This window comes from Elgaria multicarinata, chromosome 7 (assembly GCF_023053635.1).
Source record: "Elgaria multicarinata webbii isolate HBS135686 ecotype San Diego chromosome 7, rElgMul1.1.pri, whole genome shotgun sequence".
Classification (NCBI taxonomy): domain Eukaryota; kingdom Metazoa; phylum Chordata; class Lepidosauria; order Squamata; family Anguidae; genus Elgaria; species Elgaria multicarinata.
In genome coordinates this window covers 28,072,083-28,098,487 of record NC_086177.1, presented here as the reverse complement: position 1 = coordinate 28,098,487, position 26,405 = coordinate 28,072,083, and the positions used below count along the sequence as shown (strand labels likewise).

The 26,405-nt window shown below is 43.1% G+C and overlaps 1 protein-coding gene across 2 annotated transcripts in view; it reads left to right on the top strand.

The window, feature by feature from the left end:
* Nucleotides 1-26,405, top strand: part of BCL2 (BCL2 apoptosis regulator) — a 480,191-nt gene that overhangs the window by 147,935 nt on the left and 305,851 nt on the right. The window contains exon 3 of one of the 2 annotated variants that reach the window (XM_063130278.1): nt 4,438-5,415. The exons of the other annotated variant lie outside the window; for it this stretch is intronic. Within the exon in view, the coding sequence (XP_062986348.1) occupies nt 4,438-4,572 (135 nt within the window). The 3' untranslated portion in view covers nt 4,573-5,415. Of the gene's footprint in view, nt 1-4,437; nt 5,416-26,405 lie in introns of those variants that run through there. 2 annotated transcript variants of the gene reach the window in all.

The following is a 26,405-nucleotide window of genomic DNA, read 5'->3' as shown; positions in this document are numbered from 1 at the left end:
TGGGAAGGCACATCTAGGAAAAGGAAATGGGACATATCCAGTACCCAGGCCATTTAGGGTTCTGTGATCAAAGCCAGCACCTTGACTTGGGAAAGCAATGGTAACGTACCCATAAATAAGTGAATAGGCTCCTCTGAAAGACCTGTGTTTGAGGTGATGTAAAAGTTCTCTGGTGACTGATCTGTGATAGCTCCTAGGTCCCCTGCACTTTAACATTGTAGATGGAGGTAGTTGTGGGGCCAGTGCTACAAGATTTTCCCATGTCACACCACAGGCAGCCCCAAGTCATTTTGCCCTCCTCAAGTAAAGGTGTCTAATACCCAAGGCCAGCCAAATCATTTTGGCACCTGAGGCAGAAAATCTCACAAGCACCTCGCCCTCTTGCAGGCATTATACATTAAATAACTAAACATTTGCTTCCCTTTGACGACACTCTAAAGCAGCTGCCTGAGGTGGCCACCTCACTCTGCCTGACGGTAGGGCAGGCCCTGTCACAAACAAGGCCCTTGTTTGTCCTCCATTTTATTTTATTTATTTAATTTATTATTGCATTTACATCCCTCCTTTTTTTCCTCCAGTGAACCCAAGGCGGCATACATAATCCTCCTCCTCTCCACTTTATCCTCACAACAACAACAACCCTGTGAGGTGGGTTGGGCTGAGACTCCGTGAATGGCCCAAAGTCACCCAGTGGGTTTCCATAGCCGCGTGGGGACTAGAACCCCGATCTCCCAACTCTCAGTCCAACACCTTAGCCACTACACCACACTGGCTCTCATTTTGGCAGCAGTTAGTGGCCAGGGAGACCATATGAGCCACCAGGGCCCTTATTCTTCTAAAAACCCATCTCCTCGCAAGTGGGAAGCACATGCTCCACCCCTCTCCCCTGCCACAATTGAGTGATGGTTGAATAGGAGGGCCTGGACCAAAGGGAGACCAGAGTCTGCTTTTGGCCCAATTGAATCTTGACCTGTGCAGTGGTTTGCCAATACGTTTGTGCGGGCAATGGCATGGGTTAGACAAACTTTGCCATCTCTTTAGCTGGCCTCTCTCTCCTTGATCTTCACATCGAACATGTCGCTTGTGTAAACCAAGTACAACAAGAAACTATGCCTCGAAAGGCACGGCAACCTTCTCGGGGTTGCAGCCTGGAAACAGTAGGTAAAACAAAGGGTAATTTTAGAAACGCATTTGCTTGCTCATAGATTTAATAGCTGTCCTTCTTTGTTGTATTAATGTTTTTATCATTAATTACTTGACTTACCTGTTCCCCTCCAAGTTCCAAAACGTCACTTATCCTATTAGTTCCCTTCTGTCTGTAAGCTAAAAAAAACTACCCCAAACCCTCCATTTGTGTGTTTTACGTTTGCCATTTGTGGAAATTTTTAATCTATGGGTATCACTGTGGAGAAGCTGCACACAGAGGCCACAATCCAGCCCAAAGTTAAGTATTTTTGAGTCCATTCATTTCAGCAGTCTTAAGTATACTTTAATTCTGATTTAAATGGGATTGAACATACCAGACTAAGGCCAGCACATATATTTTGTATTAAAAACAATCTTTAGGTCCAGAATAGTTCATTCTTCCTATTTGTGTGTCTTAAAAGGTGACAAACAGGATATCAGTCAGGCTATTTTTGTTTGTTTGCTTGTTGTAGAGAGAAATTGTGGAAGTTATCTCTGTTTCTCTGTGCACGTGTGTCTCTTTTAAGAATCCAGCTCCACAGGATTTGAGTTGTACAGTGTAAGAAGCTTGATGCGCCATCTTGTGTCAGTTGTTAAATGTGTCAATGAGAAGTATTCCTGGATCTGGAATCAGATAGTTGATTATTATCTATAACTATGTGCCCATGGCACCACCAGGCTCTGGCACATCGCTCTTAACCCACCAGGTTTTGTTTATGAACGTGGCTTGGCAGAGTGGGTGGGACTTGTAGCACCCCTCATGTTTTGGAGGTACCCTTCATCACTGGAAATTACTAGTGTATCTTCTCTCTAGCAGTGGGGAAGGGAAGCATGTGGGGAGGGGGTCAGTACAACTGAAGTGAAGGTGGGAAAATCCCCAAGACACCATCATCCTCTGCCTTTATCACCTTACTAGGAAGGCTCCGAGCTCCTGCCACAGTCATTCCCAAGGCTCCTCCGCTTGCCTCAGCAGCAAGAGAGAAAGCAGGAAGCTAAATTGGAACTCGCATGGTGGTGGGCTGAGTTACTGGCTTCAGTCTGGTGTTTTGACATGCACACTGAATGGAGAAAATGCCTGTCTTGGCAGCTCAGTTAGTTGCTTGGGGATTCTCCTAGTACCATCTTTGTCACTTGAGGCTCAGGTGGCCTCCGTGGAACAGAGTGCTTTCTACTAGATTTGGCTTGCGGCCCCGCTGTGCCCCTATCTGGACAGGAATAACCTGGTTTCAGTAGTCTATGCTCTGGTAACCTCCACATTAGAGTATTGCAATGTGCTCTATGTGGGGCTGCACTTCAAGACTGTTCAGAATGTGCTGCACAGTGCTGCAGCCAGGATAATAACAGGGACCAGAAGGTCTAAGCATGTAGCACCAATTCTGGCCCACCTGCATTGGCTGCCTGTACGTTTCTGACCTCAATTCAAAGTGCTGGCTTTAACGTATAAAGCCTTACATGGTTCGGGACCATAATATCTGACCATGCACCTCTCCTGACATGAACCTATCTGAGCATTGCAGTTGCCTTCCTCTGATGAAGGCTCAGAAGGTGGTGATAAGAAAAAGGGCTTTCTCAGTGGTGGCCCCCCAAATTATGGCATGCTCTCCACACTGAGGTCTGACTGACACCAGCAGTGTCATCTTTTCGATGCCATCTTAAAACTGTCTTTTATTCCCAGGCATTTGACAGCATGTGATGGGGCATGTATGTTGGTTTTATCAGGTCCCATATCTTATTGTAACTGTTTTAACTGTTTAAATTGTTTTAAATATTGTATGTTGAAGGTTTTATATTATGTCTTTATTATCTTGCATTTGTATTCGTGGTTGGTAATTTTTGTGAATTGCCCAGAGTGCTTTGGCTATAGAAATCAAATAAATAATATAAATTAAAAAAAATCTGGTTTGGGAAAGACATTGCTGGCCAGGCAACTAAAATAATTTGGTAGCAGGAGCAACTCCAGAAATACTGAATTTTTCTACATGAGTCATTTATTGTGTGCTTGTGATTCCTTACTCATGGTTGTTTACAGGTTCTTTAGATAATGTCATGATACCCCAGGGTTTGTTTCTATTTTTTCAGAGCACCTTCCCGGGTTTTTTTAGAATGGGGAAAATTTAGTATTATTTCTAAAAGCCCTGTTTCTACCTGTGTATTTGCACTGTTCCACTATAGCACAGCTCCACTTAGAGGTGATGTAGTGGGAACGCTCTTTGTGTAGAGCTTGGATCTCTATTCTGTGATGAAACCAAAAGTAGATCCAGCTCATTAGTTTGGAGAAGCAAAGGAGTGCCAAAAACCATGATTAAGGCCTTTGCTAGACCTACCATAAAATCCGCGACAGAGGAGGGGAGAGCCCGCGATGTAACTATCGCGGGCTGTCGCCCTAGTCTAGATGTCAGATGTGATGAACTGAAGGAAAGACCTGTTGCGTCCGCCATTATTATTATTTTCAATTTTAAAGGGGCGATGTACATGAATGCTCGTGCGCTCAGGTAAGTTTTTTTTTAAAAAAAATTAATTTGATTTCCCCGCTCCCCCCACCTTGCCCCTGATAATTGCGTGGAGCCAGGAAAAGCCGCGGAACGGGCTACACGCTCGTAGTCTCAGGCTCAGCCCGAGACCGTGGGAAAAATCGAACTGAAAGGTGTAGGCTATATCCCGGGGCCAGGGAAGGTTGATCCCTCCCTGAGCCTGGGATCCCCTGTGCGTCATCTGGATATAGCCTGGTCTAGCAACGGCCTAAGGGAGCAATAATTGAATACATGCTATATAGGACCTTCACATACTGTGACTGAGTGCTGGAGGGGTAAATAGGGTAGCAGTAGTACAGCCTTCCCCAACCTGGGGTTGGGGGATGCTGGCAGTTGCAGTCTAACACCTTTTGAGTGAGGAAAGCTGATTTGGGAGAATCTCCATGTTATCTCACTTCCTGCTGGAATCATCCCAGCCTTGTTGCCCAGAATTTTGCCTGACAATGGGCTACTCCACTGGCAGCACATTCAGTTGACTGGCAGGGGAAGTGGGTCTTCTGCAAAATTCCTGGGGAGTCTCCCCCTCCCACACAGAAGCCCAAACACAGAGCTCTTCCCTGGAAGGAAGGAATTATGCCAAAATATTTTGTTCTCAACTTCCACTTCCAGTTTAGTTTTAATGTTCAGCTTGTGAGGAGCAACTTCATTTATTAATGTTTGCAGCCATTTGTGTTCTAAGATTCTCATCTTCTTTCTTCCTTCCCTCTTTTTTTCCCCCCAGGATGCCTTTGTGGAGCTGTACAGTAACAACATGAGGCCTTTGTTCGATTTCTCATGGCTGCCTCTGAAGACAATCCTGAGTCTGGCTGTTGTGGGCGCCTGCATCACCCTTGGTGCTTATCTGGGCCATAAGTGACTTCAACCAATTTACGATGAGCTGATGAAAAGCCCTTTTTAAAGGAACTGAAAAGAGCAGGGAAGGGAGAGAAGAAAATAATATTTGTTTGTTTTTCCTGTAGCATAATGCTATTATTTTATGAGCCAAGTATCTTTCTGTCTAAATATTAAATCAGCTATTACTGCCAAAGGGAATATTCATTTATTTTCTACATTGCCGGAGAAGAGTTATTTATTAAAGATATTTTACATTTAACCTGCTATTTTCCTGAAATTCTGCAAGCTATACGCACGTATGCCGTAATGTTGTTGTAATGAAGTTTAAGGAGTCTCCAAAGATCTTCAGTTTTCTAGCAACGTGTCATTCGACAGACTATTTTGTTACAATAGACTGAAGAACAAGCACAGAGACACGTGTGTTTCCTTCTTAGGGAAGTCAATGAACGGGCTGCTTGCAGCAGTGGAATGTTGCAGTTAGATTTTTTCAACTTTGCCTATGGAAGGGGGAATCCTGAAATGTAGCATGGATGAGATGAGGACCATTTCCAGCCAGTATCGCCTTTGGGATGTAGTGATTCAACACGGTACTTCTGGAGCAAGAAGCGACACGAGATTCAGGCCAGTAATAGCTCATATCCCCAAAGCCAACGGCTGCATCTGGAAGGCTCCCCGATGGGACAACAGCTGGAAATACTGTTTCATGTAACCTCTGAAGCATCTTGTTACTTGACATATTGTGCCATTATTACACACACACCCAATTGATTGTCATTGGGAGAGGACCGTCGGTGGGTCTTCAAGTGATGGTTTTTAAAGCTAGGAACGACAAATTTTGGAATTGCAAGGAATTGCTGTTTCAGTGTATTCTGTTGGGTTATTGTGCCAGAACTTTTCTCCTTCTGGAACTCTGTTTGTGCTCAGAAACAAACACACATCACGCAGGTCTTACACAGCAGAGCTGGTTTATTTCCTTCAGGCTTCTGTGCAGTTCAATTCAGATCAGTTCAGATCAACACACTGAGGCATACACAGAGAGCAGTGATCCAAGAGCAGTGATCAGTAAGCAGTGATCAGTTCCATTTTACACAAGTGAGAAACTATATACACATCTTACACAATTCTTATCTACATTACATACAGCTGTGATGAGGCTAACTTAGAATCTTGGCAAGGTTCCCAGAACAGCCTCTATCTCAAGGTAATTGCTCACAGATAGTCTTTCTCTATTTAACCCTGAAATAGCCATACACACACAATTTAATGACTAAGCAAGTATTTCTTTTCATATACTTAACAGTCCTCCTCTTGCGCATGTTGTTTAAATTGTGTTACAATCTGAGACCCAGCTTTAAAAGCATCTCTTTGTGTTTTACCATTGAACTTTCCACCTGTCCTTCCTCATTTTGTTTTACTTTGAATACCCATTTACTGTTAATGGCTTTACGACCTTCAGGTAAAGGTACTAGCTCCCACGTTTCATTTTTTTCCATTGCTCTGATTTCCTCTGACATTGCTTCATGCCAGCCCTGAGCTTCTGTAGGTTCCATTTCCTGAATTTCCTCAAATGAAGTAGGTTCATAGGCTATTAGTAAAGCTCTATGAGAAACCTGTTTGCTTTGGTATTCATCTGAGTAACGAATTGGAGCTTTGCGTTCCCTTTCTGATCGTCTTGGCATAGTTACAGGCATAGTTTCCTCCTCTACAGTTTCTTCCCCCTCCCTCTCTTGCTGAGATTGTTCAGGAATTTCTTCTGTTTCTACAGCTTTCTGTTCTACAGGCAAACTTACATACTGTTTTGTTTCCTGCATTTGTTCATGAAAAACTACATCTCTGCTCACAATTACACTTTTGTGATATGGAGACCACAAACGATAGCCTTTTGTTTGTGTATCATATCCCAACAGTTTACATTCCAAACCTCTTTGAGCTAGTTTTCCTGGTCTGTTTTCTTTCTGAACATGAGCAAAACATTTACTTCCAAAAACCCTTATATGTGACACTCTAGGTTTTCTTTTGTAAAACATTTCATATGGAGTTTTTTCATGTACAGAGTGGTAAAGCCTGTTTAACAAATAATTTGAGGTGGACAAAGCTTCTGCCCAGAACAGATTAGACAATCCTGACTCTTTCAATAGAGCTCTTAACATGTTCTGCAAGGTTCTGTTTTTCCTTTCTGCAACTCCATTTTGAAATGGTGAATATGGAGCAGTAAGGTCTTGTTGTATACCCTCATCACTGAGGAATTTTTTAAATTGGTTGCTAAGAAATTCACCTCCCCGGTCCGTTCTTAGATTAGCTATAGGTTCTTTAAATCTATTTTTACTCCACTTAACAAAGGCTTTAAACTTTCCAAAAGTTTCACTCTTCTGTTTTAACACATACACAAATCCAAATCTACTGTAATCATCAACAATAGACAAGAAAAATCTGTTTCCTCCTTGACTTGTCTCAAAAGGACCTGCAAGATCTGCATGAATTAATTCAAAAATTCTTTTTGTTGTTCTCTCACTATGTTTTGGAATGTTTGACTTATGACACTTGGTTTCACTGCATACATTACATTCTACATAGTTAGAACATGGTTTGATTTTCACCCCTTCACACAATTCTGGAATCTTAGAAATTGTTTTATAGTTAGCATGACCAAACCTTTTATGAGTTAAATGGATACACTCTTGGTGTGGTTTGCAATTGGCTATTGTTTTTGTTGTGACTTTGCTGGCTACAACTTCATTTTCTGTACAAGTATTAATCACATACAAAGAATCTTTCATTATTCCCTGCACACACACCTTGTTTCCCTGTTTTATAGTACAATTTTCTTCAGTAAAACAAACCTCATACCCCATTTCTGTTAACTGAAACACACTTAGAAGGTTTGTTTCTAATTCTGGTACATATAAAACACTTTGTAGTTCAACTCCCAGACAATCAAAATATACATTACCCACACCACAAATCTGGATTTTTGTTCCATTTGCAAGGGTAACACACTTTTGCTTTGAAGTAGAAGTTTCCAAGGTTACAAATGAAAGTTTGTCTTTTGCCATACTTATTGAAGCCCCAGAGTCCAAAAACCAAGGATTCATTGTTTCTTTGACTCTTGCTAGAAGACACTTCTTTGTTGATTCAGCTTCATTCATGTTGTTTTCTTCTCTCCACTTTGCTGTCGACTGCTTTTTCTTCTTCTTGTTGCAATCCCGCCTTAAGTGTTCTGTGGAACCACAGTTAAAGCATTTCCTTGCCTTTAATGCAGCCACCACGTCAGAAGATTTATGGCTTTGTTGAAATTCAGCCACAGGAAGTTTAAGGCTCTGTTGTTTTGAAGCTTGTCTTCTTTCATAGGTTTCCAGTAGTTTTCCAGCTACATACTCGAGGGTTAAATTTTTCTCCTCTTGACTTTCCATCATGGTGACAACCGCGTCGTACGATGAATCAAGACTTGACAAAATCACATAGACTTGGTGTATAGTTGTAAACTCCATCCCTCGTGCCCTGAGTTGATTGAAGATTTCTCTCATGCTTTTCAAATGGTTTGACATAGACTCCCCTGGTTTCAGCTTCATTCCATACAGCTTCCGGGTTAGAATTATTTTACTGCCCGCTGTTTCTCTTTGATATACAGCTTGTAGCGCATTCCAGCACTCTTTTGATGTATTCAAAAACTGAATGAAGGAAATTTGAGAGTCTTCCACAGCTAATGCAATAACTGCCATTGCTTTTGCATCGTCCTTAAACCATTTAGCATTCTGTGGATCTGCTCTATCTGGTGGATCCTCTGTGACTACATACCACAGTTCAGCCTGAATCAGATACATTTGCATTTTGTAAGACCATAATGCATAGTTAGAGTCATTCAGCTTTTCCAACAATTGATGCAAACCAGACATATTAGCTCCTGCCATTCCCTCTGCTTTAGGAATTGGTATCTCACCGTCCTCCTGCTCAGAGTCCTCCTCAGAGTCAGCCGACTGAGATTTTTCCTCACTTTGCAGCACTGGCTTTAGCTTGATGTCTTCCTTCATCAACAGTTTTCTGTTTTAGCAGACTCCTGGTTCTGGTTCTGATACTGCACCGTTCCCACCAAATTCTGGTTCTTCTGCCTGGGTTAGGCTGGCGTAGACTTGCCTGGACTGGACTGGGCCCATAACCTTTGTTGGGTTATTGTGCCAGAACTTTTCTCCTTCTGGAACTCTGTTTGTGCTCAGAAACAAACACACATCACGCAGGTCTTACACAGCAGAGCTGGTTTATTTCCTTCAGGCTTCTGTGCAGTTCAATTCAGATCAGTTCAGATCAACACACTGAGGCATACACAGAGAGCAGTGATCCAAGAGCAGTGATCAGTAAGCAGTGATCAGTTCCATTTTACACAAGTGAGAAACTATATACACATCTTACACAATTCTTATCTACATTACATACAGCTGTGATGAGGCTAACTTAGAATCTTGGCAAGGTTCCCAGAACAGCCTCTATCTCAAGGTAATTGCTCACAGATAGTCTTTCTCTATTTAACCCTGAAATAGCCATACACACACAATTTAATGACTAAGCAAGTATTTCTTTTCATATACTTAACATATTCTTCATCAGTAACTTTACCGTTAACACACAACCATCAGGAAGCCGTAAGTGCCTGTGCTTGTGCCTGCCTCGCAGATCTGGAGCCTGGAGCTCGCATCCCCACTGGAGTGAGCGTTTACTCATAGCTGATCCTGCTTTACTTCCTGAATACTTCTTGGGGGGCGGGGTCTTGAAAAAGAATTTGCTTTAGTTGCTTAATAATATCTCAGAGTCAAAGAGGCTCAAGATTCATTTCGCAAGGAGAAATGATCAGCTGACAGAGATTTGCTCTGACTTTCCCTCCGTGTCAGAATGAACACCAAAATTAAATCCTCTTCCATCCACTCCACTCCTACTGATTGGAGCTTTATTTCCCCTCAGAAGTATTGCATGCCGGTTATTTCTTAAGACCATATTTGGAAGGAAGGAAGACAAAGAAGCCGCCCAACACCTCCATCTGGAGGAGAGACTTACAGAACCCTAGCTCCTGGAGGTGCCTATTGTCTTTCTTCATCAGAAGGAAGAGGAGCAGAGGATTCCTATTTAAAATAACTTTAAATAAGGTGAATGCAGAGTACTTAATAAGGCAGCTTTTCTGTGAAAGTACGTTATTTTGTTCTTTGGTCCTAAACATATAGGTGAAGACAGGTGGAGCACCAAGGGTCAGTATTGTCAGGTATCCACGAAGGCCCACACCCCATGAAGAGGCCCACTGCTGATTGCCAGAGCCCATTGGCCCTGTTTCTCCTCCTTGCTGTTGCTGCATGTCCACCTGTCCTCCCTAGCATGCAAGCAAGAGCAGGAGGAAAGGGAAAGGAGGAGGAGGAGGAGGATCCTCCATTTGCCTTCACCTCTCCTTCTGGGCAGTGATGCAAGCAAATGGGGAAATGGTGACATTGGCAAGGAGGTAGGCCCAACCAAGAATGAGTGCCCAATGAAGGCCTCTTGCCCAAGGACACACGCTCCCTCCAGAAAACTGAAACTGACAGTACCTAGGGATGTAGTGGACTCTTCACTGCTGACATTCTTTAAGAGCAAGTTAGATACACATTTGGTTGGGTTGCCTCAGGTGGACTCAAGCCCTAAAGCAAAATAATTGATGGGACGCTCTTCTCTACACAGAGGCTTTTTATCCTGCAGTTTTACTGTGGCTTCTATTTCCAAATTCTTTGCAGGATTAAAATTGGCCCTTTACACCCACTTCCACTTTTTTCTCCCAGGGAGTTCCTTTACCTGCAAATTCCATATGTTTCATTATATAGCCACTAGATGGCACTGTTGTATAGCTGCTGTTACAAAGCAACTTCCTCTTTACACAGAGAAATCCATCTCGCAATATTTAAATAGCTCATTATCCCCAATTTTTTTTAAAAAGGGATAAAGGTCAGAAAGCATGGGAGAGGCCCTGGAGCTTGACAACATCATGTAAAGGACCTGATCACAGGACAAAAGCATGGAGGGAGGCTCAAAGGCAACTCTAAGTAGGATTCATTCCAATGAACCATTACTTCTAGGTAATAATTGGTCTATTGGTATCAATAAGATAAATCAATGGACAGGGTAAAAAAAACCAATTCCATGTGAACAGCTAGTGCTTTTGCACATCCTCAGGACTTTACCAATTTTTGCTAGCAGCAGCTGCCCGTCATATTATATAGGATTCTGCATTGGCTTTTACAATTAGCTGTCTGGTGGGGTGGGGGGTGGGGGGCAGCACTGCAGGATAGAGCCAGAAAGGTCCCAGCATATGCAAAGATGCCAAGTCATGGTTTGCTCTTTGGATCCCAGCCAATGAGTTGAGAATCAGTGTGGTGACTATTAAAGCAGGGGTTGAGTAAGTTTCCAGAAGATGTACAAGTCAAAAAGGAACAAGATCTAAATGAGATGTGGTGGACATGTTTGACTTCTAATGAATTTCTGTGTCTCTTTATTTCTGTTTTCTTTCAAATTGGTTTTTATTTCTCTGTTTATAAAAGTGTAAAAAAAAATAGAATTTATTAATTCATATTCATCCAGTGATAAAATGACCTACAGTCTCAACTGATGGGTTGCTTGGGGTGATGTGTAACATCCCCACACACACACACACACATATATACTACAAATAAAACAGATCTAAGTGAAATATCTTAATTTGTGGCATTATATGCAAAAAAAAAAAAAAAGCTCTAGGGAATGTAATAGTTTCATAGCTAATAGTTTCATATTATGGTGTGGATCCAGACCTATTCATACTTAGAGTACACCCATTGAAATTAATGGGGCTTAGGTTAGTCATAATTAATGTATGTTCCATTATTTCAGTGGGTTTACTGTAAGGATATCTAAGTCAAGATTCAGCCCTGTGTCTTCAAAGCTGCTTTAAAATGGACAGAATCTATAAGGAAGCTACTCTTGCTCAGCTCCTATTCACTTCAGTGGAGCATGCAGAGGAGACCTTCCCGGTGGACTGCCCTCAATGTATTTATGCATCTCAGCATTGCAGTAGCTACTCCGTCATGATGGCACTTGCACCTAGCATTTCAAGAGCATCAGTGAAGTAAGCTCTTATGTTTCACATCAGAAATAAACGTATAAACTTTGGCAGATGTTCTAGATCCTGGGCAATGTGTGTTTCAGCTTCACTAAGTTAAAATATTTAGCTTTGCTAAAGCTAAACTGTTTATTCATACATATTAAAACTGAGGTGCACTGATGTACCAGAGTCAGTGGCCTTTAGACTGTACAACCTGCCCCTTCAGTTAAACCATGTGGGCCTGAAAGAGCCTTCCATGCACCACTGAAGCGCCAGTATTCAGTGATTTGCATCAGTGTTGCATGCCAACAGTTTTACCAAGATCTAAATGAGATGTGGTGGGTTCAAACACATGTGCCCATCACTCGGTTACTCAGCACGTAAAGCCTTTTGCAGCCCGATCCTATGCTGAGTGATGTGCACTCAATGGGCTTGAGCACCCCTGACTCTAATAGGATCAAGCTGTTGATTCAATGTATAAACTGTCTCCACTTAAAAGTGCTGTGTTTGGGTTGGCACTGAAGGATAGCAAAGTTCTGTTTGTGGCGATTCATTTGTGATGGGTCATCCATCCATACTAGTCGTCACAAACAACATGTAACAACTGTGCATATTTGAACGAGCCCTTCTTCGAACACACCCTGGAATGCTATCCAGGAGTTCTAAGGGAGCAGTGAAGGAGGATAGCATGAGAGCAACCTGTGCAACCCATGCTCAAAAGAACATGGGGCAAGAAGAAAGTGATGCATCCAGGCTGTAGAAACGAGCTTCCTCCCCAACGCTCGCGCCCTTGCACTACCATAGTACCTTCAGGCAGACATCGGATCTGGTGCAGAGCCTCCCCACTTGTCCAAGGCAAGCACGGAGCATAGATCAGGCCAACGGTCTGCTTGGTTGTTTTGAACTAGCACAGCCTTCCCTAACCTGTCACCCTCTACATGGGCTGAGACTACAACCCCCATCATCGCCAGCCAGCATCAGCCCCATCATTCTGGAGGCACCATGTTGGGGAAGGCTGAACTAGCAAACAGAATGGGCAGGCTAATTGTGAGGAGCGGCGTTAGCTGGAGTGGCAGAAGCAGGAGTAAAGCAGCATCCAATGCATGTTGCATGGGGCAGAACGAAGTCCCTTCCCCACTCTCTGTGTGTGATGCCAAGGCCCTGGGGGTCTCTTCACCAGTGCTACCATCCCAGCACGGAGGCTTGAGCTCTTGGCCTGGAGAGCAGGGAGAGGGGTGTGTTTTTTAACCCTTCCAATTTCATGCACTCCCCTTGATTTTCAGCTGGTGACCCTAAACTCCTAATTATCAGTACTGGATTGTGGACCTCTAAAGATGATCTGTAAAGGATTGCTTATTTTTTAACGAAAGGTTTACATTGTCAAAATAAAATGATAAAAGTCCTATAAAAATGCCTGTGCTGCTATATACGACCGTGATTCTTTGAACAAAGTTTATTTTTGGTGTATCACCCAGTTCCAAGATCTTTCAAAGCTGCTTTAGTTGTCCTTTGAAGTAGTCACATTACAGGCATTTAGGTAGATGCTGCCGATGGATGTTTTATTGTGTCTCTGTCCACTGGGCTTCTCAGTATTAGCTGTATGCCAGAGAAGTCCAGGTGGCTGCTGATAGTCTGTGTGATCAGTGGGTGTTCCTCCCATCATCTCGCTTGCTGCAGAAGTGTACAGTATTGTGGCTGCACTAGCTATAAAGACAGTTGATATTGCTAGTATTCATGGTAAATGTATTTAGAAAAGTTGAATGTATATAAAAGCTTGAAGTTGTCCTTCCCCCAGCTTTTTCACCATGACACTTGACAGTCTTTCCTGGGGTGGGGGTGGGGTTCCCCTCTGGTACATTGTTATGGTTTGAAACGGGTTGACAACCTGTAGCCCTCCAAATGTTTTGGCCTACAACTCCCATCAGCCCTAGTCAGCATAGCTAATGGTGAGGGCTGATGGAAGTTGTAGGCCAAAACATCTGCAGGACTACAAGTTGCCTATCCCAGATTTAGACAAAGAAAACTCTGTAAAACACAGGAACACTGCTGCTGCTCCAAACATTTATACAGCACCTTCAGTTTGCATTGTGCTTTACAATTTCCATCACATTTTCCCCTCATTACAAGTTTGCAAAGTAAGTCTCTTTTGTTTTATATCTGGGGAACAAAGGCTCGGTTTGCAATCCTATACACATTTACCGGGGCATTGAACTCAATGGGACTTACTTCTAAATAGACATACCCAGGGTTGCGCTGATGGGGACTCTCCCAAGACCATCATGACAGAGCTGAGGTTTGCACATTAGTCCTTTGCTTCCCATGCCAATTCTTCATCTACTTGACCACGTTGTCTCTCTTTGATCTTGTGCATAATCTCCCACCCATTCAACTGGGTCAATTCTAAAATTAGGCATTCTAGAAAATAACTGCTTAGGATGAGTACATGGCATTGGTCCAGCTGTAGCTTTTCTGCCATTAGAAACTAAAAGTGCACAGGATAGTGACAGCAGTGAATTTAAGATCATAAGAAGAGCCATGCTGGATTAGACCAAGGGTCCATCTACCAAGGGTGAAGTCTTCAGTACACCTCCTGAATGGGCGAGGTTCACTATATAATTGTTCTAGAGCTGTATTGCTTCAGCATTACATTGAGCTACAAGCATTGGCACCAATACTAGATGTACTAAATTTCTAGATGTACTAAAACTAGTATTACATATTTAAAGATGGCAAGTGACTCTAAAAGAGTAATGAACAATGCATTGGTCATGCATTGCTTCTGTTTTACTTCACCCTCTATAGGCTTCCAAGGGCTAAACTAGATACGATGTTCGAGTGAATGCATTTAACAGATCCATCTAAATCAGAATGGAAACCATGGTGAATGGGGAGGGGATTTAAGACACACACGGTTCTGATAAAAATTGCTCGTCTGCAGCTGCTGTTAGTTGCAGGAGGGAAGCTCTCATTGGTGCCAGTGGAAGCTTGCCTACTATAAACAGCTTTGGGGGATTGGATTTCATTGAGGGGAAGAGATAACCGCCCCTACTCATGTACCCTAATTATCCTCATGAGCAGGAGGCACCAGGATCCATCAATGCAATAACGGTTGACCTACAGAGAGGCCCAGAGTCAAACATGATGTAATGCTCAGTGCATGGAAACTAAATAGATTAAATGCATTCAGACATTTAGCATCACATCTCGTTTGATTCTGAGCTTCTGTGTAGCTCGGAACCATTTGCTAAGTTGGCACTGGGGGGTGTCTTTCCTCAAACACTGGAAGACACTGCAATCCCTCCATATGTAAGCCCCATTTTTCAATACCAGTTATGTGCAGACTTGATTCAGCTGGATCCCAAAGCATTGCAGTATAACTAGCCACGTGGATGGTCCAATTTCAAATGCTCAGCAACAAATGGAAATAAAGTTCAACAATGCCACTTGTCTAGGGTTCGCTAACCAGGGCTATTTTTATTAGTTAGCAAAGGTGACTCATGTATGTAAGGTAAACTGGTCCTCCATGTCCAGCGGCGGTCTACCTTGGAATACCAGATGCTGGAAACAAACAATTGGGCATAGAAGGCATTGCTTTCCCAGAGAGATCAGGTTAGTCTACTGTTGGAAAGGGAAAGCTGGACTAGATGGGTCTTTAGTCTCAACCAGCAGGGCTGCTCTTCTGTAAATCTTGTGTTTGTGTAGAAAAATAAACATTGTTTGCATCAATAGAGAGGCCAAAATATTATGAAACAGGAACAATTTTGTTTTGGGTTTTTTTTAGACTGAATAGAAAGAAGAAATAAAAGGGGAGTTAATTTAACCAACATTTTTTTTAAAAAACACAACTTTATTTGATTAAAGTTAATGCACCTTTGTTTGTGTCCATCTTTCAACTGCATTGAAATACACTTTTCATCTGACAGAATTGTCTACTTTCCGGTTAAAATATAATGGTCATGATCCACTCGCAATGCATCCACAACACCCATGCACAGAGGATCCCAACAGAACATAATAGAAAACTGTTTTTCCCCTGCCTCTACACCTATGCTCCTGCCCGTGCTGGCTGGGAGGTGATGGGAGTTGCAGTCCAACGCATCTAGGGTTGCCAGGCTGGGGAAGACTGGTATCATGGAGCATTAGGGGGAATGGAAACTCTGTATGTGAGCGTCATCGCATGGGGGATAATCGCGTTTCCCTACTGTCGCTTCTCCGCCCACGCTTTTGTCCCTCATTACTTCCTCTTTCGAAAGAGGAAGTAAACAAAGTGCACACAGTCAGTTCAGTGGGCTGTTTTGACCACACTGGTTCTCCGCAACACAGCAGGAGATAGCCGCAGGTTCCATCTCAAAAATAATTCAGATTTACTGGGGTCTTTTTTTGCCATGCGAAGAAGGCTACAAGGGGTGGGAGGGCCGCGGGACACAGATGATGTCATGAATAGGACCCGTGAAAATCCATGAGTGCTCAGTAACGAGCATGCAATAAAACACTCATCTGATGATGCCCCTCATCTTCCATATCCCCATCTAGCTATCCCTTTGAATACCTGGCAAATGTCCTGAGGAATTGCGTTTGAAAACTGCAATGAGATGAGGACATGGAAGCCACACAGAGTTCCCATTCTCCCCAGTTTTCCAGTAAGCAATGCAAGTGAATTATGCCCATGTTTTTCTTCTGACAATTTGAATTTTAATTAGCACCAGCATCGTAGTAATACACAGGTCTGAATTTATTTCATTGCTTTGGATGTTGTATGAAAAAGTAAAAAAAAAATAGTTTGCCTGTCTATTATCATTTATTACAATAATTGCATTGTTTTGTTTTAAAGTTGCCATAAATCATGCTGCCATTAAACATTCCATTCAGCTAATTTTGTGAGAAAAATAAAATAAAGCACACTGTGAGATGTTGGCGTTCTGGCTTATTCCTGATTGTCAAGAACCTTCCCAGTTTGATCCTGAGTACTGGAGAGTTAAATGAATACTTCCTTAAACAGATGCCTAATACCTCAAATGTGTCAAAAGCATCCGTTTCCACTTTGTAACATCACCAAACGTTGTGGTTGGTTTGTTTTTTGAACCTGTGGAAAATACACATATCACATATCATACTCTGTATCAGTCAGTTTAGTCCTAATTATATGAGGCAGCTAGGATGTGATAAATATCTCACTTAAGCCCTGTTCAGACATTAAAAAAAATGTGTGAGGGCTTAAATCAGAGGTGGAGAGATCTTGTGGATCTATTATCATGATGGTGATATTGTCTGCTTTCTATAAATGTGATTTTATTCACTGTTAAATCACTCTGAGATCCAATATGGTCCAAAGGCATTTTATAAAAGGCTGAATCCAGGAATGCCGTTCCACACAATGAATATTTCCACTCATGGAAAGTCTCTCTGCCCAATTTTTGAGGAACCCCTCTCCCCCACACACACACACACCACAGCTCCCCATATTCATCAGGGTCTCCTGACTCTGTGTAGTATTTTCAGGGGCTGGAGGGGCTGCCCTGAGGGGACACGGAAGTCCACTTCCATCTGTGCAGTTGATCCAGCATAAATCTGGATCCAACCCAAATATTGTAAAAATGAAAAGGAAAAAAAGGTACATTTATTTATTTATTTATTACATTTATATCCTGCCATTTTCCTTCTTGCAAGGAGGAAACCCAAAAAGGTTTATATAGTCCTCCTCCTCTCCATTTTATCTTCACAACAACCCTCTGAGGTACATTAGGCTGAGAGTCGGTGACTGGTCCAAAGTCACCCAGTGGCCAAATAAAGATTGGAACCCGCACCTCCCAAGTCCCCAGTTCAACACTCTAACCACTACATCACACTGCCTATAAATAAACTATGAGAGTGAAACCATCATATTACAAATCCCCACCACCAAGTGACAGCAAATGAAGCCAAGCAGAGTTCAGGTAAGTATAATTTGCAATACAATGGCTTAATATCACACATTATAATAGACATGGGGCATGTCTACACCAGCCCTATATCCCAGGATCGTCCTGGGATTGTTCCTGTGCATCCAAATGCCACACAGAGGATCCCAGGAGCAGCCAGGGCCAATCCCTCCATTTTCCTGGGATAACCCTTAGGTGTAGAAAGGGCCATGGAGGAAGAAGAGAAGGCGGCTCTTGCATCCAATGATTCCCATGCATTCTCTATAACATCTAGGTCTGGCCTTGGCCTTTTATTAAAAGCACAAGAGCAAAGCCAGTTAATGAGGATGGCAATTCTAGGCAACCTTCCCCCACCTGGTGCCATCTGGTATTTTGGACTGCAACACGTGTCACCCCCAGGCAGCGTGGCCAATGGTCAGGAATCCTGGGAACTGTAATCCAAAACATCTAGAGGACACCGGGTTGGCAAAGACTGCTATAAGGTTTACAGTGTCAACAACAGCTTGAGTGAAGCTGTTTACTTCTCTAAACATATCCTGCACTGTTTCACTATATGACCCTCAAAGCCATTTATAGTATCATAAATAAAATCCAATTCATATCTTTTTAAAAAAACAACAATACACACATACTCTAAGTTCCATCTGATGAGCATTTTATTGCACACTTATTACTGGGCACTCACGGAGTTTGCTCAGGTCCCTCACATGATGTTGTCTGCCTCCTGCATGCCTTCTGCCCACCCTTATTAAGTCTGATGGTTTTTAAACTTGGAATTGCTGCTCTCTCCTGGCTGTATGCAGGAGAAGCAGCACCATTAGAACAGCAGACTCAATGGGCCTCATGTTCATTGGATACGTCCTCTTTGAAAGAGGAAGTAACTTGAGGAAGGAAAACACGGGTGGAGAAGTGAGGTAGGCAGCGTGCTAACCTCTGGTGTGATTGAGTTTTTAAAGAAAAGAGCAGCATTTAAAACCATCAAAACACACTCCTGGCTCTTGGGTTAGTTGAAGGGCAGTGTACTGATACTGACTTCTGTATATTTTATTTTATTGTGTCATGATAATATATTGTATATTGTGACTGCCTTGGGGTCTTTTTACAATGAAGGGTGGAATAGACAGACATATCTTTACCTGAAAGCTTCCATGGAGTAGGCCTGTTGTATCTCCTTGGGGAGGGAGTTCACCATGAGTGGAAAACCATTGATGCCAGATGATATTCCCAAATGCAACAGCAACCACATGTAACAGAATTGGGCTGAGTATAAAATAGCTTATTGGGACTTCACAAACACAGGGAGAAGAGTTGCCTAAGCATGTGGATCTCAGTGGGAGTGCTGGCTAGCCATCTTCCTGTAGAATATCCTGGATACTACAGGATCTTCATTATGGATTCACACTAGATATTTTCCTCGATTCTGCCAGAGATCACTAGGGATGGAGAACCACTTCCCCTAGATTCTGAGAAAACCGCAATATCAGGACGGGGTGCCTTTGAGCATGTTCAGATTTTAAAACACACAAAGTGGGTGGAAGGAGACACTGCAAATGGATGCAGCCCATTTATGTGGGTTGTTTCCTTTTATGTGGAATTGGGTTGACTGCTCGAAACCAACCTTAGGAGTCTGGGGTGTGAAAGGCATGCAGCAGCCACCCGTCCACACACTCACAATGGCCACCAAAGGCTGGCAAGTCTGTCTTCCTGCCCAAGGCATGCTGTGAGTTACACCCAAGGCATGCTGGAAGTCATAGGCATAAGACTAGTTTTTTTTAATTAAATTATTTAAAGATACTTAAAACCCCAAAAATTGTGTTTTTAGATTTTTCTGTTACATTGTATAGCCAGACCTATCAGCGTGCCACATTTCAAGTTTCTAACTCATGTGGAAGTGGGTAAACATTTCCAGACAAACATCCCACACACATACTTTCAGCTTTATAGGTAGAGATGCCAAGGATCAAACCTGGAGCATTCTGCATACAACCCCTGTGCTCTTCCACTGAGCAATGGTTTCTCCCCCATTTGAAAGCCCCATGCTAAGAACTGACAACCCACCCCACCCCCATAGGCAAATAACTCCACGGCCATGTATGGAGAATAAACCACCAAGGCTCTGGAACGCAGGAAAAGTTTGCATGTTAGCTGCCAGACCAGAGCATGCTGTCTAATTAGACCTTGCATCTGGTATCTTCTAGGTCATTGTCTGGAAGGGATTGCTGACTGCACTTGCATCCTTCCATTTGCTGTTATGCAAAGGCGGGCCTGGCAGAAAACCAAAGTGCTCTCTCATGTGGCTGTAAATTAACATTACTGGTGGAAACTGACAGGAAACTCCCGCGAATCAGAGTTTTGCTCGACATCTGGAGCCTCAACACAGAATTCCCTTAACGTGTATGGATAAAGCAGGTGAGGCATTCTCTCCACATCCTCTCCTCATTACTGACTTCCTCCTGTCCAAGCCCTTGAATTTTACAAGGGAGATTTTCTTTACCCTTCAGTTTTCTGTTTTCACAAAAAACAGCTGTTACTTCTCCAAAGTAACATTAGAGGTTCTCCCCCCCTCCCACCGCCTTTCCCCTCAAAGCCGCCATGCGCTTTCCATTGTATAATTCAGTTGTTAACAAAACACAAATGGTTCGCACGTAGGTTTCTCTAGCAAAAGCTCTTAGACTTTAAACTTTTAAACATGGCTTGATGTGAGAAAAGTGTATATTTGACATAATGTTGTTATAACACATCTGAGAGTAAACTTGTTCTGCAGCCTTGATCAACTAAAATTCACCGTCTTTCTTCCATGTAACCCCAGGTTGTCATCACTTTTAGGCTCCACTTCTATTATTTTATTCTTTGCTTGGTTTAAACCATTTATATATCACCCTGCATCATATTCAATTTCTGGGCGATCTACAAATAAAAACGAGTAATACAATAAAACACATGACCAGAATTACAGCAGCAGATAAAACCTTTAGACCAGCTTTCCCCAACCTGCTACTCTACAAATATGTTGGGCTACAGCTCCCATCATTCCTGATCACTGGCCAAACTCTCTGGGGATTATGGGAGTTGTAATCCAAAACATTTGGAGCAGACCAGATTGCAGAAAAAAGGCTTTGGGCAGATTGATAATATTGTTACAGCAAAGTTGGGTCCCAAGTCATTAACGCCACTAGCAATAAGCATCAGCTAACCTTGACTTGTGTTTGAAAACATAACAGTAAAGCTATGTTTGAACAGATGTAATGTGGGGGGAAACAGCCAAGCTGATAAGAATGATCCAGATTTTGAGGGCATCTGAAGCTCTGACAGTAGTCACGCTTGGCAGATCTTAGTGTGGACTGAGACTATTTGGGAACTCCCCAGTTAGATCTTTCCAAAGGGGAGGTGGGTTACGAGTGTAATAAAGAAAGTTTCAGGTAACTGGATCATTCTTCCATAGGAGGTCCTCTTTTTAATCTCTTTGCATTTCCCCCCTGGGTTCTATTACTCACTGATTTGGTTCCAATATCACCTTTATGCTAAGGATTTACAACTCTATCCTTCTACGCCTGATTTTTCTCTTTCTTCTCTTGCCCATCTTTCTAGTTGTGCTTTCTCTGCTCTCTCCCAGTGGATGAATGCCCATTTCCTTAAACAACTCTGCCAAAATGGAGCTTCTGCTTTTCTGTTCCCCTCAGCTTCTCTCAGCGTTGCTTTTGCTTGCCCTTGGGAATGGTTCTTGTTCTCCTCAAACTCAGAATCACGGGACGCTGCTTGATAGTTCCTTTTTCCCTTCCCCATTCTGTGCATGCTCTTGCAAGGTCCTACCACTTTCAGTGGATCAGTGGAACTAGAATTTACTTTTCTCTCTTTACAGACACAACAGATATTTTTACTTCATCCTCTAATTATTCCCCATATCAACTACTATAACCATCTTCTTGATGCTCTCCCCACTTCTGGTCTTCAGTTTCTCCACTTGGTCTTAAATGCCGCCTGTTCTGATCGTACCTCACCCCTTCACATGGGTCTTTTCACTGGCTTCATGCTAATGGCAAATGTGTCCATAGAGCTCCATCAGATGAGCATTTAATTGCACACTCATTGCTGGGCACTTGCGCATTTTTGCGGGTCCCTCTCACGACACTGTCTGCCTCCCTCCCCTTCTAGCCTTCTTCACGCCACAAATAAACACCCCAGCAAGTCCAACTTATTTTAAACCGTTTACGGTTTTGTGAACCGCCCAGAGAGCTTCGGCTATTGGGCGGTATAAAAATGTAATAAATAAATAAATAAAATAAACGTGTAAGTTGCTGCTATCTCCTGCTGTGTGCAGGAGAAGCAGCGCAATAAAGACGACCCCTGAATGGGTCACGTGCACTTTTTACTTCCTCTTTCCTCACCCTGAGAGAAAGATGAAGTATCAAGCAATGAAGGCAGGGGTGGAGAAGCCACAGGAGGCAAGCATGATTCCCCTCCACCCCATCTGATGGAGCTCATAGTCTCTCCCTTAATACTCTTTCATGTGACTTCTGTGGAGTCTGTCATTGGAAAATACATAATCTTCCCCAACCTGGTGCCCTCGATATGTGTTGGAAGCCAGCATGTCCATTGGATGGGGTTATGGAAGATGCAGTCCAACATATCTGGCGGGTGCTGTGTTGGGGAAGGCTGACACAGGTGCAGGCAACCCACAGAAGCAGCTCTGATCACTGAACTCTTAGAAAGATAGAAACTATGTACATAATTTAGGGATAAGGTTGTTTATTTTTATTCGTCACCCTTCAGAAAAATGCATAGATATTGAAGCTATGCAAGGCAAACAAAGGCATACTTCATATTCTGCTCCTATTGAATAAGGGCTCCTCTAAACAAGAAATTTGCAGGTCTATTACACTGGAAATCCCACTACTAAAAGAACCAATTTTAATGTGGTAATATCTGGAGTGGGAGGAAGCAAGATCTTCCACCACTAGATTGTGGTGCATCAATGGAAGTGAATGGAACAGAGAGTGGAAGTATTCAATTCAAACCATATGGTCTCTCCTCTCTGCCCATGTAATGCAACCCATAACAATGGTGCCAAAGAAGCAGGAAGCACAAAGCCCCAGGTAAACAATGCAATTTCCCCTTAATGTAGGGGGGAAATGCAGAGGATTGATAAGACAGTGTATTCTCCCTCAACTTTGACTTTTAAAAATATCATACTTCCTGGCTGTTATGGGCTCTTATCTGTTACTTTTATGGCAGGGTATGGAACCTTACCTGGGTATGATTCCATAGGGCAAAAGATTGTGCAAGAAGAACCCATTGGATTATCTATGCAACAGGTTAATACAATTTGTCATGTGGCAAGTTGGACACTGTGTAGTATAGCAATTGCCATGCTTTGAAGAAGGCAGGACTGGGTACATTCCACAGTTGTACTGGCAGACACAAGAGTGAGGCTGGGAGTTTTTCCTTGTGAAGGTTCCAAATGGATGATGATGATGGCCAACACTTTGGTGTTGGCCAATTCAAGACTCAGTATGAGCCCTCAGAAAATGTGGTTTGTTTGGGCATTTTGCCTTCTAAGAGTTGACCGGAACACATGCCTGTGGTCATGTTTACTCTGTGGGTACCATTCCCCTACTAAAGCTAGGAGAATAGTCAGAGGACATGCACACATATAGCCTCTTCTGCGCCACTACACTGGCTGCCAGGCTTCTTTTTGGTCCAATTCTAGGTGCTGAATTTGGCTCTTTCAGCCCTTTACAGTCTGGGGTCCCTCTACCTGAAAGAGTCCACCCACCGGTTGAGATCCAGTCATCAGGCACAGCTCACTGCCCCATGTGCTGTATCTAACAAGTTAGTCTTTATGGAAATGGCCCCAAAGCTTCAGAAACATCTGATGCAGTTTTGAAACCTCCCTCCGTCTTAGGGTTTTGGAGTGGTTGAAAGATGCTTCATTTTCATATAGGCTTACTGCCTCTGATACTCCAGTATCAGAGGCAGTATGCCTATGTTTGCCAGTTGCTGGAGAACATGAATGGGAGGGTGTTGCTGGGTGTCCTGCTTGTAGGTTCCTGATCGACAGCTGGATGGCCACTGTGTGTGAACAGAATGCTGGACTAGATGGACCCTTGGACTGATCCAGCAGGGCTCTTCTTATGCTGATACGTTCAGTTGGCATTGGGTTGTTCTGGATCCTCCTCCTCCTCCTTGTTCTTCTTCCCCCTCCTCCTCCATGACTAGCGGTTGTTCTCTTTTATGATCTTCTTTGTGTCATTTTCTAATTTTAAGATGGTGCTCTTTTATTTTTGTAGAGCGCTTTGATCTATTTTGAGGAAAGAACTGCATTTTAAACAAACAAATCTAAAATTACCCTTTTTACCCCTGCGTGCATCCCTTTTCCGTTGCAGCTGCCTAATGCTAAACTTCTCTTCTCCCAGACACTCAGCCTTCTTCCTCTGTTATTACATTCAAGCACCTCCTTAAGAGGCATCTTTTCTTCCTGGCTTTCCCTGATTGACCTTCCTTCCCTTTCCTCCCTAGCATACTTTGTCTCTGATTGTTAAATCATAAAACCTGTGGGCAGGACTAGATTGAGCTTTAACTTTTGTACATTGCCTATTAGTTTTAGGAGTTGTGTAAGTAATCAATAATTCCAAAGCCCCTCAGATCTGATACATTATCAGATCAGTATTGTTGCTTGAAATAGAACACTTCAATCGTGCCAAATCTGCATTAAAATCACCCATGTAGTCTTTCTCGTTGTGTTTGTAACAGATACAGACACAAGTTAAATATGGACCTCAGTACACAAAGTCCTTAGGCAGGCTGACATAAAGATACTGGCCAGGCCCAGCCCTGCTTTTTCATATATCCGTCATCTTCAACTGTAAAGAAAACACTAGGCTACAATCCTATTGCCATGTACCACCAGTAGTCACTTCACCAAGGATGCTACTGCTGCAACTCAAGACCCAGATGCCTCAATTAGTGACATCACACTAGAAGTGATTCTAGATAGACTGGGGGGCAGGGGGGAGATGTGTTGGACTGCAACTCCCATCAGTCCTAGTAGCATTGCCAATTGTGAAGGATGATGGGAGTGGCATTGCAACAACATCCGGAGAGCCACGCATTCCCCATGCCTGAGTTAGACACTAGTTTCAAGCCAGGACAGTTTATCCAGGAGATCTCGTGGCCCCGGAAGCCACCTGACCAGGAATACAAGATGGGACTCTCTGAAGAGGTCTCAGAAGACAAGGAGGAATTACCTGGTTTGAATAAAAGAGGGGCAGCTCAGACCTTTCGAAGTCCAAATTGGGTCTCCTGCCACCCAAGCCATTTAGCCTTTCAAGGAATTCCAGAGGGCACAGTCTGAAGAAGTTAGGTGATCCCACAGTTTGAGGGTTCCACCCACATCAGTTCTCTGCAACTTCACTTGAGGGGCCAGGTTCTGACAGGCTCTGCTGAGGGATTGTAAGAACTGAACTCTACAACCTGTTGGACTGAGATCTGCCTTCCCTGGAAGCTCCCATGAGCCCTGCCCCTGCTTCAGTTAACCTTCTATTTCAGACCTATTATCTAGAATCTCTTACAGAGTCTGCGACCAAATGACTTCCACCTGAAGATCATCCCGTTAAGTTGAGCTTGGTCCTCTATAGCCTCATAGCCTGGCTGGAATGGGACAGTAACATTAGCAGGGCCAGTCCTGCCATTAGGCAGACTGAGGTGGTTCTCACAAGTGGATGCTGTGTGTATGGAGTGGCAGCAAGGTGTTGAAGGACACAGAGGTGTGTATTGTGTGGCCTGCCCTACACCCACAAAGCTAGCCTGCTGCTTTCAGGTGCAGTAGAGGACAGTGTCCTGTGGTGTTACCCCACAATTGAGTATCTTGTATATGTCTAGATAAGTATGTCTGGTAAGTATGGAATGCTAGAACTGAGTAGGTGTGGTTTATGATGTAATAGGTGGGGGGGAGGAGTATATAAGGGGAGTGTTGGGAGTTTGTGAGGTACTGTATGTGTGTGAGTTTGAGAGTGTGTGAGGAGAGTTGTTTATTGAAGAGTTTGGATTCTAGGGACTTAGGATTGGTGTGAAAAGAATGAAGTGGTTGGTGTGTGGAGAGTTTAGAGTAGGCAGGATTGAAAGTATTTTATTTTTATTTAAAGCTTTTAAGTAACAATAAACTTTATTATTTTGTTAGCTACCGAATACCATGTGTCAGCTTGGCATTATTTACCTGCCTTACAGTTATTAAACACCTACACCAGATTATACCCACAGTATATTTAGAGATCCTGAATTAATCCTGTTTCCCTCATAGCTAGGGGAAAGGTTTTATTTAACCCTCCCTCAGGTTTCCAAGTAGTGGTGCTTGGCCTGAGAAGGGTTTATGTGACAGGCCTAGTGTAAGTAGGGTGACCATATGAAAAGGAGGAGAGGGCTCCTGTATCTTTAACAGTAATGTAGAAAAGGGTATTGCAGCAGGTGTCAATTGAAGTGGGTGAAATTCCCTCTTCATCACAACAGTTAAAGCTATACTAGCTATAGTAGAGTGGCCAGATACAAAAGAGGGCAGGGCTTCTGCAGCTTTAACTGTTGTGATGAAGAGAGAATTTCACCCTCTTCAATTGACACCTGCTGCAATTCCCTTTTCTACATTACTGTTAAAGATACAGGAGCCCTGTCCTCCTTTTCATATGGTCGCCCTAAGGGTCTGTTACGTCGCATGTCCCGTCAACAGTGCCGAAGTAAAATTCAACTGTCAGTCCAGGTAGCGTCTGTAGGTGGTGGGAGCTCCATCTTGTCCTTTGCCTCAAGCCGCAAAATGTCTTGGCCTAGCGCTATACATCAGCGATAGTTTATAATTCTGCAGCCTCT